The sequence below is a fragment of the Takifugu rubripes genome, chromosome 6 (assembly GCF_901000725.2).
Source record: "Takifugu rubripes chromosome 6, fTakRub1.2, whole genome shotgun sequence".
In the NCBI taxonomy this organism is placed as follows: domain Eukaryota; kingdom Metazoa; phylum Chordata; class Actinopteri; order Tetraodontiformes; family Tetraodontidae; genus Takifugu; species Takifugu rubripes.
In genome coordinates this window covers 5865185-5877308 of record NC_042290.1, presented here as the reverse complement: position 1 = coordinate 5877308, position 12124 = coordinate 5865185, and the positions used below count along the sequence as shown (strand labels likewise).

The 12124-nt window shown below is 44.3% G+C and overlaps 3 protein-coding genes across 4 annotated transcripts; 2 read left to right on the top strand and 1 right to left on the bottom strand.

Moving 5' to 3' along the window:
• Window positions 1-1489: 1489 nt before the first annotated feature.
• Window positions 1490-3355, bottom strand: nxnl2 (nucleoredoxin like 2). Its single transcript, XM_003965184.3, has 2 exons — window positions 2821-3355; window positions 1490-2101 (listed from the first exon to the last, which is right to left on the bottom strand). Exons 1-2 carry the CDS (start codon window positions 3120-3122, stop codon window positions 1933-1935), a joined length of 471 nt encoding a protein of 156 aa, XP_003965233.1. The 5' UTR covers window positions 3123-3355; the 3' UTR covers window positions 1490-1932.
• Window positions 3356-4588: 1233 nt separating this feature from the next.
• On the top strand, window positions 4589-5830 carry gng10 (guanine nucleotide binding protein (G protein), gamma 10). Its single transcript, XM_029837885.1, has 3 exons — window positions 4589-4998; window positions 5486-5613; window positions 5702-5830. The coding sequence occupies exons 1-2, from the start codon at window positions 4918-4920 to the stop codon at window positions 5609-5611; spliced, it is 207 nt and encodes a 68-aa protein (XP_029693745.1). The 5' UTR covers window positions 4589-4917; the 3' UTR covers window positions 5612-5613; window positions 5702-5830.
• A 278-nt stretch (window positions 5831-6108) lies between these two features.
• On the top strand, window positions 6109-10659 carry btc (betacellulin, epidermal growth factor family member). 2 transcript variants are annotated; one of them, XM_029837884.1, is made up of 6 exons: window positions 6109-7367; window positions 7436-7500; window positions 8109-8216; window positions 9129-9249; window positions 9320-9466; window positions 9586-10659. In XM_029837884.1, the coding sequence occupies exons 2-6, from the start codon at window positions 7461-7463 to the stop codon at window positions 9731-9733; spliced, it is 564 nt and encodes a 187-aa protein (XP_029693744.1). In that variant the 5' UTR covers window positions 6109-7367; window positions 7436-7460; the 3' UTR covers window positions 9734-10659. The 2 variants fall into 2 exon arrangements, with proteins under 2 accessions (XP_029693744.1, XP_003965272.1); XM_003965223.3 differs by having other exon boundaries at window positions 6111-7500.
• Window positions 10660-12124: the final 1465 nt, after the last annotated feature.

Here is a 12124-nt window from a genome sequence, read left to right as displayed (position 1 = left end):
TTACCTGATTTGATGGTGCAATTATTTGTAGTTGGCTAACTAGAAGAAAAAGAAGTCAGAAATATCGTTTCTTAACATCACTTAGATGTGAAATAAAATTTGCATTACAGCATTACCTTCGTATATAACGTAGTGACTCTGTTTTGTGGTTAAACAGAAGCGCAACACGGGCGATAGACATTTTAAATTTTGATTGTTATTATTTTGAAGGTTTATAACGGATGTCCGTTAAAAATGTCTTTGATTTGACTCTGGCGCTCCGCTGTGAAGGATCTGCCGGTCCACGCTTCCTTCCCTTCCTCTCCTCACATAAAGACGGCCTTGTTATTTATTTGGAGACACCGTTAGAGCAGAAAGAAACACTGCACCCTTTTATTTCCTAAGCCGACAAGAAGTGACTCCAATAAAGGTGAAGCCTACTTAAAGATTCATCTAATTCTGAAGTGACCCGAGAGGTTCTTTACACACTGGCACCCCTGTAAACAAGCAGGAAACCCGCTGGTTAATAGGAACATGATCATAAAGGGGTCCGTTCTTTCACTCTTCTTTGATCAGGAATCATAACCATTTATTGACCGATTTGCCATAATTGGTAGTTTCCATCTAATTATTTTGAACAATCATCTACAAGTCATCAAGGCAGATTATGAGGGGATGGGGTATCATAAATGTGTAGTTACTTCCTATAAGGAATACATTGTTTTCTTTTAAGAAATAATCAAAGATTAACGTTGCTTAGGATCTCCTTGTGGAGTTATTGAAACACGCTTTTATGTGTTTAGTCTTTGCGTTTAGTTGATGGACAGAACGCTTCTTACACTAGATTGAATAGTCCATGCTGCGGCTTTAGTCAAAATCCTGCTCCAAAATCCATTTAAATCAACCAAACTGCTGATGCTTCATTTTTAAATGCATCGAAAATCACATCGGTGTTGGAAGCGATTTAATTTGTGGTAGAACAGCGACACCAAGCGTCTTATGGTGGTACTGCAAAGCAAATTACTCATCTGTAATGGTGTAAATATGCTGGAGGTATATGAAGTTATGGTTCAAGTTGTATTTTAAAAAGTGACAGCATTTTAACTGACACTGATCAATAACTACCTTGTTTAGTCTATGACAGCCTACAAGATCCATGTGATGTTTTCAGTGCAACAAGCCTTGGAGACGTGCCTCTGATAAAGCTCAGTATAAATTCACCTGAGGCCCATCATCCCCAGCTGAGTTCCTGAATGGCACATCTTAACCGTGCGTGGCAGAGCGATTCTCTGATGGCTTTATTATTACACAGCAGACGGAACTGGATCATCCCAGTTGCGTGTACTCATCATAATTTCAGTCATGGCGCTGTTACATTGCTGTCAGCACGCACAATTTAAAAAAACAAAACGCCAATTAGAGCCAGAGATGCGAACATGCCAGTTTGGTGGAAACCAGAGCATGTCCTGTGGCGACTTTAACGAGGCTACTGGGAAATCACCACTGCGAGTTATGACAGAACAATGGAAACAAAACATTTATTTTTGCAGGAAAACTGGCTAATAACATATAAAAAAATACAAAAGTATAAAAGCAGCTACCTATTGTAGAAGAAAACTGGTATATACAAAATCAAGCTCTATGGAAAGAAGAAATACAACCTATACAGGCAACATTTTCTAATTATCTAGAGCTTTAGCCAATTAGCCAGTAAATGTTTACTATATAAATCACAGTGGAAAGACCTGAGGCCATTTAATGCATAGCATGCTTATGAAACTGCTTCCTCACCTAAACTAGCACTTTAGAAATGTCTTATATATGAGCTGCGATACTAAAATATTCTTTCTTCCTCTGCAATAAATCCCTTTAATCTGGAGAATTTGTACCTTTGTTAGTGCAACGTGCTCATAAGAGAGCAGGAGCCCACCTCCTCAATGGGAGTTTTGTCTCCTAAGCCTTAAAATTCTGAAAGATCTCTGCAGCATCCAGCCAGGTCCTGAAGCTGGCCAGGCCCCTGTCTCTGATCTGCTTCCTGCCTTTGTCCGTGATCACCTCGCCGTCCTCCTTCACGATCACCAGCTTGGGAACGGCGGTGATCTTGTAGCGCTGCTTCAGCTCACTGGGAGAGACAAGAACGGGTAGAGGAAGAGATGCAGAAGGTCAAAACTTGATCATATATTTTTCCATGTCATAAATCCAGAATAACTATGGAGAGTGGATTACACATGAGATCACAGAAGAAAAGCAGGAATTACACTAAAAATAGCTTTCAATATGAGTTTATATTAATATTATGTGTCAGCATAGACGTGCAACACTAATATAAACAGACAATAAGAGTTGTAATGATGAATTAAAGAACAATTTGCCCTAAACTGCCCCAAACTGCAGTCTAGGTGCAGTATAAATGTGGGTTTTGACTGTAAATTGCATTTCCCACGTGTTTATCATGTGTAGTAAAAAAAATAAAACAAAAAGCATTACAAACCAATTAATTTATAAAGCCGGATATGTATATAAAAAAAATGTATATAAAAATGCTATTACGTTTTTTAGCTTCAATACAATCTGGTTTTAAATGAAAGAAACAGGTAAAAGTGATCGCCTGGTTTGTCTGCTGTGCGTCTCCATCTAATCCCTGAAAAGGTGACCCCGGTAAGCATTTTAGCAAACTAATCTGGAGCCTTTTCAGATTCTAATTCGATGAAAGACAAATAAAAGAGCAGAAATATCGTGTTTTGTTTTTTGAATGTATATTTCAGCCTTAACACGTCCCCTTCAGAAAACCCACCAAAGCACTCCTCCATGACCTTCTGGAACCTCTTAAACCTCACTCACTTCTTGTAGTCGTCCGTCCAGGGCAGGGCCAGCCAGTCTCCGTGCATGTCGTGGTAATATTCCACCATATCGTCTGACGTTTTATCCGAGGACACGAAGACGATCTCAAACTGGGCTGGAGGCTCGCTCTCCTCCACCAGCTCCGTGTAGAAGTCGCACAAAATGGGCGTGAAGTCTCGACACGGCGGGCACCATCCAGCAGAGAAGTAGATCCCCACCACTTTGTTCCTCAGCGCCTCTTCGGGATCCACAAAGTCCCCGTCTTTATTGAGAAGGGTCCGACCTGCAAACACTTCCACCATGTCTGCTAAAGTCCCACGACAGAATCCGACAGACTGCGTTCGGCTTTAGCTCATAATTCTCCGCGCTGGCTCTACGGACGCGCTGGTACCTACTTCGCTGTCATGTTTTCCTTTTATTTAAAGCCTCTTACAGAAGGGGCCGATCGCGTTAATCACCGGCGGACCAATGAGCACGACTGGGACGGCGTGTTGCGCTTCATTAGCCATGTGAGTTCGATAGGGAGGAAGCTGCGTTTAAATGTCGTAATGACGTTTGTCTGCAGCGCGCCACCTCAGACCGATTTCCGGCAGGCTCTGTACGCATGCGCTCTGGAACAAAACAGCATGGCGCCTCGTCCCATACACACAACAGTAGACTGTATATTGATAAGTTTTTGAAAACGATTCTAAAACACCCTAAAATAACAATAATAAAATTATAATAGCCCTAAACCCTAACCTCCTTTAATTAATTAATTAATTAATTAATTAATTTATTTATTTATTTAAGCTGTTTGTTGATGTGTCAGGCAGGACTACACACCTCTTCTTGTTCTGACTCCCCAGGCTTGCTCTTGAATCCAGATCCCCTCGGGTTGGGACTGCAGCCTTCTCACCCACACCCACCAGATCAATACACAAGTACAAACAAACCCTAACCCCATTTACTAAGTTAGTCATGTTTTAATTATCTGTCTAATATTTTGAAAAACAAAAACTGATGACATGGCCGACAGGACTACACGGCTACTCTAGCTCTGCCTGCCCAGGCCTGGTCCTAAACCTGATCCCCAGCAGTCCCTCGACTAGGGGATCAACCCTAACCCTTGCTTTAACCCTAAACCTAACCCTTGCTTTAACCCAACCTCCTTTACCAAGTTAATTATGTATTATTTATCTAATTAAAAAACAAAAACAACTCAAACTGATTGATGATGAGGCTGACAGGATTACAGGTACTCTCACCCTGCCTGCCATGCCTGGTCTAGAATCCAGGTTCCCTGGGCACGGGACTGCAGTCTGCCCACTCAACCCTAACCCTAGACCTGGAGCCCTGGTCAGGACAAAACATGGAACATGTTCTGATATTAAGCGGAGGTTCCAGAACGTCTTCAGAGCACTCCCTGAGGTGCCCTTGCGCAAGGTACCAAACCCACAAATGCTCACATAGAGCCTGCGATGAAGTGGCGACTCACCCAGGGGTGGACCCAGTAGGTGTACCTCCTCCTTCACCCCAAAAGGGGAAAAGTGATTAAGAAGATGATATATGATAATAAATATTTCTGTACTATTTTCTAAATATATTTTCAATATAAAATAATTGCATTCTATTCCAGGTTCTTCATACAGGTCAGAGACAATAATATATCCTCTTCTAATCTTGCCCCGCTCACGTTATCCTCATCCCTGACAAACGCCCCACACACGTCCAGGATGTCCTCACTGTGTGGGCATTTCTGCGGGCTGGTTTGTCCATATCGTGAGGCTTGGGTGGAGTAAACACATCCTGTTCCGTTACACATTTTCAAACGTTTAATTTTTTATTTATTTTTTGCTCTCTGGTTTTGAGTGCGCACATTAGTTTCTTTAACTCCAAATTGTGGATTCACAGCTCAGAAGTAAAACGGCGCCTTAGAAATGAGATCAGAAGGTCGCTGCTTCCTTTCCTCGCTTCCTTTGCAGATTGGACTGAGGAGAGGTGGACGCTCTCTCGCCTCACAGGCGCATTTCTGGCTTCTCATTAGAGGACTGCTGCTCCTTGAAGGGAATCTTTTTGTTTCAGGACCTTTCTGCCACCAAGCTTTCATCCACCAGCATGACCTCCAACTCTAATTTATCCAACATGCGGCGGACGGTGGAGCAGCTGAAACTTGAAGCCAGTGTGGAGAGAATCAAGGTAAAGAAACTAACTGGAGGATTAACATCAAACCTGTTTTTAAAAGTCATACATCTCCTTCATCAGCTTCAGCTGTTTACGCTAAACTCAACAAGTTATCATGATGATTTATTGTTTTACATTTATATATTCATTTGTTAGCAGTTGTCTGGCAAAGTCATCTTTCTATGGTGTTATTTTTTAATTACCTACCATTCTGTTTTTGTTGCTCTGTTATTAGAATCAACCTACTTCACCACTGAAATCATTTTACATCCCTGACGCACATTAGATGTTACTGTTCTTTAACTGATCTTTATGCCTCCCTTCTTTATAGCCAAAAATAGATAATAACCGATCTGAGGGGAAGATTTAAGACAATAATTAATGTGTTAGACATTTAAGTGTAACTTATTCCCTCTGAATGCGTGTGTGTGTGTGTGTGTGTGCGTGCGTGTGTGTGCGTGTGCGTGTGTGTGTGTGTGTGTGTGTGTGTGTGTGTGTGTAGGTGTCCCAGGCGGCTGCAGAGCTGCAGCAGTACTGTCTGCAGAACGCAGGAAAAGACGCCCTCCTGGTTGGCGTGCCAACGGGCAGCAACCCTTTCAGAGAGCCGCGCTCCTGTACTGTGGTGTGAAGGTCAGACACCACTCAGCCAGCACAGCTTCAGCCTTCCCTTTACTTTGAAAGTGTATGGCTGTAATTATTTTGCTCTTTCTGCCCCTAGGAAGAATCCCAACAGGAGAGGCGTCTTTTACAGAAGAATTCATACTTTTAAAATAAAATGTTGCATTTTCCACTGCATTAATGTAAAGCTAGAGAACATTTCTAATAAGACTTCAAATGAGCACCTTTATCAGTGTTTTGGAGAGCCTTTTGAGCAATTACCTAAGGTTTATACAAAGAGGGTGTGTATCACAGTGTGGGCTGCAAATTGCAGCCTGGAATTTTGCAGTGTCGCAGCTTCCTGACGTTCAGTCTGTGTAAGGAGAGAAGCCAAGGAGGAAACGGTGTCTTCCTGTTCAAAACTGCAGAACAACAAATGACTCAACCTCGGAGCCTTTGTGAGAGGCAGAACCTGCAAAACACCCATCAGAACCATGCAAAGTGCCACTTCTGTCCAAGTATTTTAGTCTTTCATGCAGCATATTAATTTAGTTTAAAAACAAGCCCAAATGCTGCCGAGACCGAGCGTGCATTGACGAGGAGTCACTTCCTCTTCCTCTCAGGATGCTCCTCAGGGTCAGCTCTCAATAATCCCACGGCTCCTGTTTCTTACAACATCGCCACAAATATGCCCCACAAAAGGATGCAGATTCTGATTTTGTTGCTTAATATCAGTTAAATCTTTATTTTCGGTCTTCGACTTTTAGCCTGCTTTTATTTTCCGTTTTGGCACAGAGCGAAAATGAGCTTTTAATCCTGGATGAGCAGCAGCCCGACAGCGAGGGCGACTAATATGATAGCCAAGAGAAACCGATTTGAAACAGGTTTCTCCTAGTTTGACTCTTAATTTAGAACCAACGCACCAGTTAAACACGCTCTCCTACAAGTTTAATTTCATGTGTTGTTCCATACTTTTGCCCCTTTGGAGTATTAGCTTTTAATTTACAAATTCACAAAAAAACAGAATAACTAACACAATAATCACGCTAACAATAGTTTTAAAATGAAATAGAATAAGATAAAACGGTTTCTTTTTAGGACGTTTTCCCCCGGCTATGAGTAAACCGTGAGCTTTAGCGCCACCTGCTGGTCAACAGGGGAAACTCTCCCTCAGCTGTTGGCTGTTGCCATTGTGCGACTGTCACTGTGCTTCAAAGGTTGCCAGAATTTGATATCAGACTTTGAAAAGTATATGTAAGAACACAGACAGACAGTCTCACCAGGAAATCAGACTTGGTGCTCACTCAATAGCCAAAACAAAGGGAATATAAAGAGAAGGGATTTATTTGTTTTTACTGTTGGCAAGTTTTATCGTCTGAGAAGGTTCCGCCTGTTGTTTTAATCTTCAGAAATGTCGGGTATAAAGGTGCAGTTTTTCCTTGACGTGGAGGCGCTATGAATGGCTCAATGGACTCCTGTTCTCCCTGAAAGGTGTGGGAGGAGACAGACAAGTAAGCAGAGTTGGGTTTCAGTGCCAGCCCCTTTGCTTTACACACACACACACACACACACACACACACACACACACACACACACACACACACACACATACTCACACACATGCGCGCACACACTGCCGCCCAGGGAGGCATTTTGCGCTGTATCTGCGCTGAGGTTGTTAGTCTGAATCTGCCCTGGATGATATGAAGCTAACCGCCATCAATGACGGACGCCGAAACCACACACCGCCGGGCCACCTGCGCAGCTTTTCCGCACCTTTTCCAAAGGTCGTTGACCTCCGAGAGGATCCAGTTTGCCTCCTGCTATTCAATGACATTGTATGTTCACACAGCAGATGAGCACTTTGACCAAGTGAGGAGATGGCCAAGGTCTACCTAATCTATGTCCAAGTGGCGACAGGTAAGATTCACCTCTATTTAGACCTCTCAGTGTGTGTATTGAAACAGTAATGTTGCTACTGTGCACGGGGGGAAGGGAGGGCGTGAGATCTTTGGGTCTAATTTTAGCAGTCTTGCCTCTCAGGACACACACATGCTGATCCTGTGAGTTTTCAAAGATCTCTGTCTCGAAAGAGAGCCAGTATCCCTCCACACTCTGGTGTCATTATGGAGTTAATTACTGAATGCACAGGTGCATTATGGGTTGTCTTTTTCTGAAGAGCCCTCTGTAATCCCATAATAAGGCTGTATGTGGCAAATCGGTCAATGCCACACAAGATTGCACAGAATGAGTGCTATCATTAAAGCCAGAGAGATAATGGAGTGGGTGTCCCTCTCACTCCCATTTAAGGCTGATTACCATGACTCAGCTGCCGTTCACCAACGACCGACTGAAGTTGTAGGTTATTTCCCCTCTGTCATCTGTTATGTCAGCCCTGTTGGTGGAATGTGCTGGCACAGGTGCACAATACTCGTCTGGGGTTTGTCATTGCGTGTGTGTGTGTGTGTGTGTGTGTGTGTGTGTGTGTGTGTGTGTGTGCGTGTGTGTGTGTGTGTTTCTGGCTGCAGCTCTGGCTTTATTCAAATACTCCCTGGCTGAGTGGAATGTCACGGAGGAGCTTGCCAATCGGACTGTGTCCCACTGCCATCACCACAGCAACGGAAACAATTGCACAGGTAGATATGGAGAGAAGGTTCCCTCTTGGGGTCATAAACAGCTGCTTTGATAGTTTCATGGACAAACAGGCGAAGCACAGATGTAAACACACGCCATAAAACATGACAACAGTAGAAGAGTACAAACCTTGGAAACTAGCTCATAGGCTGGTCTAAATATGGTGTTTGGCTAACATCCCTTTTTAGGTGGGCTAATTAAAAGAAGTTAGCTCAAGAATTAACATTGTCCTCCTCTTGGCAATTGTCGAAAATTGCAGTGCGTTTTACTCGAAACTAGAACATGTTTCTTTTTAAGAATGTTGTGGGATTTTTCTCTTTTCTGACTTCTGTAGCAGTGGCCACGATGTTTCCCAGAGGGCAGTGTTCTTTTACAGCTTCCCATTCAAAGAATTTCAGGCAAATGTGTAGCCAGAGGTCAGAAGTTCAGCATTGTGACAAGTCCAGGGTGTGTTTGTGTCTCTGAGAATGGATGTTGCAACGCTAACAACCATAGAATGTCCTCCATCTAGTAAATGGACAAACAGAGACGTGGGCCTAATTAGAACTTGACGACATTTATAACATTTCAGCAGGACTCTTAACAGGGTCTTATTTCAGTCTATATATAGATCAGGTCATGACAGGTGGTGAACATGGAGGTCAAAGAAGGAACCTGACAGCAGTTACAAAAATAGAAGATTTGCTTTTTGTTCTACATCCAGTAAAACTAAAAGTTTGATGAAAAGTTGAAATCGTTATAAAAAGAGACATTCAGGAGGTAGTTTTGATGAACACGACCTTCAGATTTATGACTTTTCTCCATTTCTATAAATGAAAAATAACAGATCCAAAACTAATCGGCAGCCTTCTGGAGTCTGAATAAAAACAATCACCAATGAGGGGCGATTCCAAATCTGTGTTTCATCTCTCCAGGAGACTCCGTGGACAATGACACGTGGCACGGCCACTTCTCAAAATGTCCCGAGGAGCTGACCGGCTACTGCGTCCACGGGGACTGTCGCTACATCGAGGAACAGAAAGCGCCGTCCTGCAGGTGAGAAGTGGACAAGTGATGATGAAGCAGGGCTAAAACAGAGACATTCTGACCGTGTTTCCTCCTTCAGGTGCGAGCGCGGTTTTGTTGGCTCCAGGTGTGAGTACCTGGAATTGGACTGGTGGAGAGGAGAGAAGCAGCAAATCCTAATTATCTGCATTGTAGCAGGGCTGGTTCTCCTCATCCTCCTCATCCTGTTTATCTGCCTGTGTTCAAAGTAAGCTCCGTTCTATTGCAAGTGATGAAATAAACAAACCATCAGCTTCCTGATCCGAACCTCTGCACAGCGTGTTGTCAGAATGTGTCGCCTCAGTGACAATTTTCTGCATCTTCCAGCCGTCGATGCAGAACGCGCTGGCAGAGGAGGCGACGACGAGAAGTGCCCACGAATGTAACAGAGAAGCTGAGCATGATGGACACCGCTGGAAGGCGCCCGGCATTATCTTCAGACCCGACAGAGCCCCGGCGCATCGACACCGTATAAATCCTGCGCCTTTGATTGTGGGACAAGCAGCAGGACTGTTTTTTACATGTGACAGCTGCTCCCTTTCGTCTCAGGATGAGGGCATAGTGCTTTAGAGGCCCCCGACGGAGACTGAGGCTGCGCTAACGCATCATAATCCATCCTCTTAAAAGCGCCGCATTTCTCTGCAACCAGGACGAGGCTGCGCGACAAGGAAGATTTCCGATAAACACACCTGTCTCCAAAAAGTCAGCCCTCTGGGTGTTGGCATGGAGATGTGGCTTCTAAATAGCATCCATCGGCGGCCTTCCCTGACTGCACGGTGACAGATAGATAGTTGCTATGGTGGAACAAACACCAGCTGGCGGATGATAACAGTTGATGGGAGACAGGAACGCCAGAGGAGACTGTGCTGACGCACCTCTGAGCTCCAGCAAATATCAGACGTATTTAGGAATGAATTGGCCGTTCTGATCGCACCTTTCTGCTGAGACACACCTCGAACGGAGAGCGGAGAGAGACGAGTTTTGGATTTCTCACAAGAGAACTTGTGCTGAGGTTTTTGGGTCTTTTTTGGGACCTGCCGAGACGACCCTGGGCCGAGGCAGAACAGCCGGGGGCCTGTGTGCGGAGGCTCATCTGAGGTGAAGATGGAAGAAAAAAAGGGCAACACTGCCGACCTTTCACTGGGAACGGAGCACACAAAGAGAGGTCGAGTCTCGGCCTGAATAAATGTGTTTTGCGTTGTGTTGAGAGCTGTTTTCTGAGAAATGTTTGTGCTGTCAGGTGGCTCAAGCCGGTGACCATGGGTTTACTTTTACCCATCAGAGATAAACATCCAGAAACCTGAAGATAATCAAACTCTGACACCACAATACGGCACTGACATTTTGGAGGGTGAATAAACACACGGAAGTGTATGCACAGAGATTTTCCAACTTGAAGGAACCCGATCTCGTTGGCAAAGTTTTGTTCATATAAGAGATCAAATTATAAAACTAGCATTGCATGTAGCAGCAAGCATCGTTATCTTATTTCCTAAATGGAGTCAAGGTGGGAAGAATAAAACCGTAGTTACTGTCCTGGAGAACATTCATGAACACTAAAGTTCTGCTCTGTTCCATGTTTTGGGCTCCAGTAGAAACATGGTTCCACAGCCATCAATGAACATGAATGAATCAACATTTAAAAGCCTCAAAATGTGTCTGATTTTTAGTTACAGAGAGAAACTCTAAAAATGACAGGAAGTTTATTCCTGGCATGGTGCTGTCCCGGTGATTGATCAATTCAGTGCTGTTCGCTTCAGGGTTGGGAGTCCAGAGTCCTGTTTCTGGGTATATTTTGTCCCGGGGAATAAATCTTTCAGACTTTCAAGGTGGCAGGAACTCATTGCGAGTGCAAACACTGCAGTCTGAGTAAATAATTGCAGGCAGAAAGTAAACAGGAACTGCTGCGCTCGGTTGGAGGCTGGCTTGAGGAGAAGTTGTTTTGAAACTTGTCAACCATAAACTGTCAACTTCCAGGGAAGCATTTAATGCCCTGGAAAGCAAAGCCATTTAAAAAAGTGGCGTTTAAGGGCACCCTCTGTTGCGTGACCTCCGACCCCTGTGGAATGGAAACAGCTGCGGAACGCCAGAGTTTCTATATGAAGGGCGTGTCTTCAGGAGGCTGATAAGAGAGGCAGAAACCGGGCAGGGTGCAGTTGATATTTGACTCGGAGACACGGCGACATCGTTTATCGCTGCGTCTTTGCAAGGAAGGGTTGATCCGGCGCCTTCCAGCGGACCTGTGGGTGTGCTGCGTAGACTGGAGGACAGCTCCCACTGTTCCCTGGTACATGGCAGAGCGGACAGGGACATACTCAATGACAGGGACATACAGTATTTAACAGTACATGTGCATGTGTCTCCACACGTGCGCTGAAGTGACAATTAAGTGGAGCCCATGTGACCCATAATGGAACAGTGTGTGAAACCTACACGTTGCACTTCCTCCACAACATACATACAGCGGAAATCATGAGCAATTAATCACGCAGGGAGCCTGATCTCCTCACGGCCAGCGCGCAGGTTTCTTTCCTATATCTAAAATTCAACAGTGCGATTTGAATGAAAGGAGAATAAAAGCTCTAGATTTCGTATTTTACGGACAAAAGGGGTGAAAGGGGAGGTTCCTCAGGAGTCTAGTCTAAAGTAGCCTTCAGTCTCACCACAGCTGCTGCTGTGCAGACCTGCAGGGTGAGAGGAGCTTTAGCTGGAAGGCTGTGAGGGACACAGACGCTAATTAAAGTGGAGCAGGCCAGCAGGAATTCACAGACGGATACGTGAGCGAAGAGAGACACAGATTTAGAAGTTGGCGTCTGGAATCACATTAAGTAAAGGGACGATTCACCCAAAGAATTCATTCATTTAT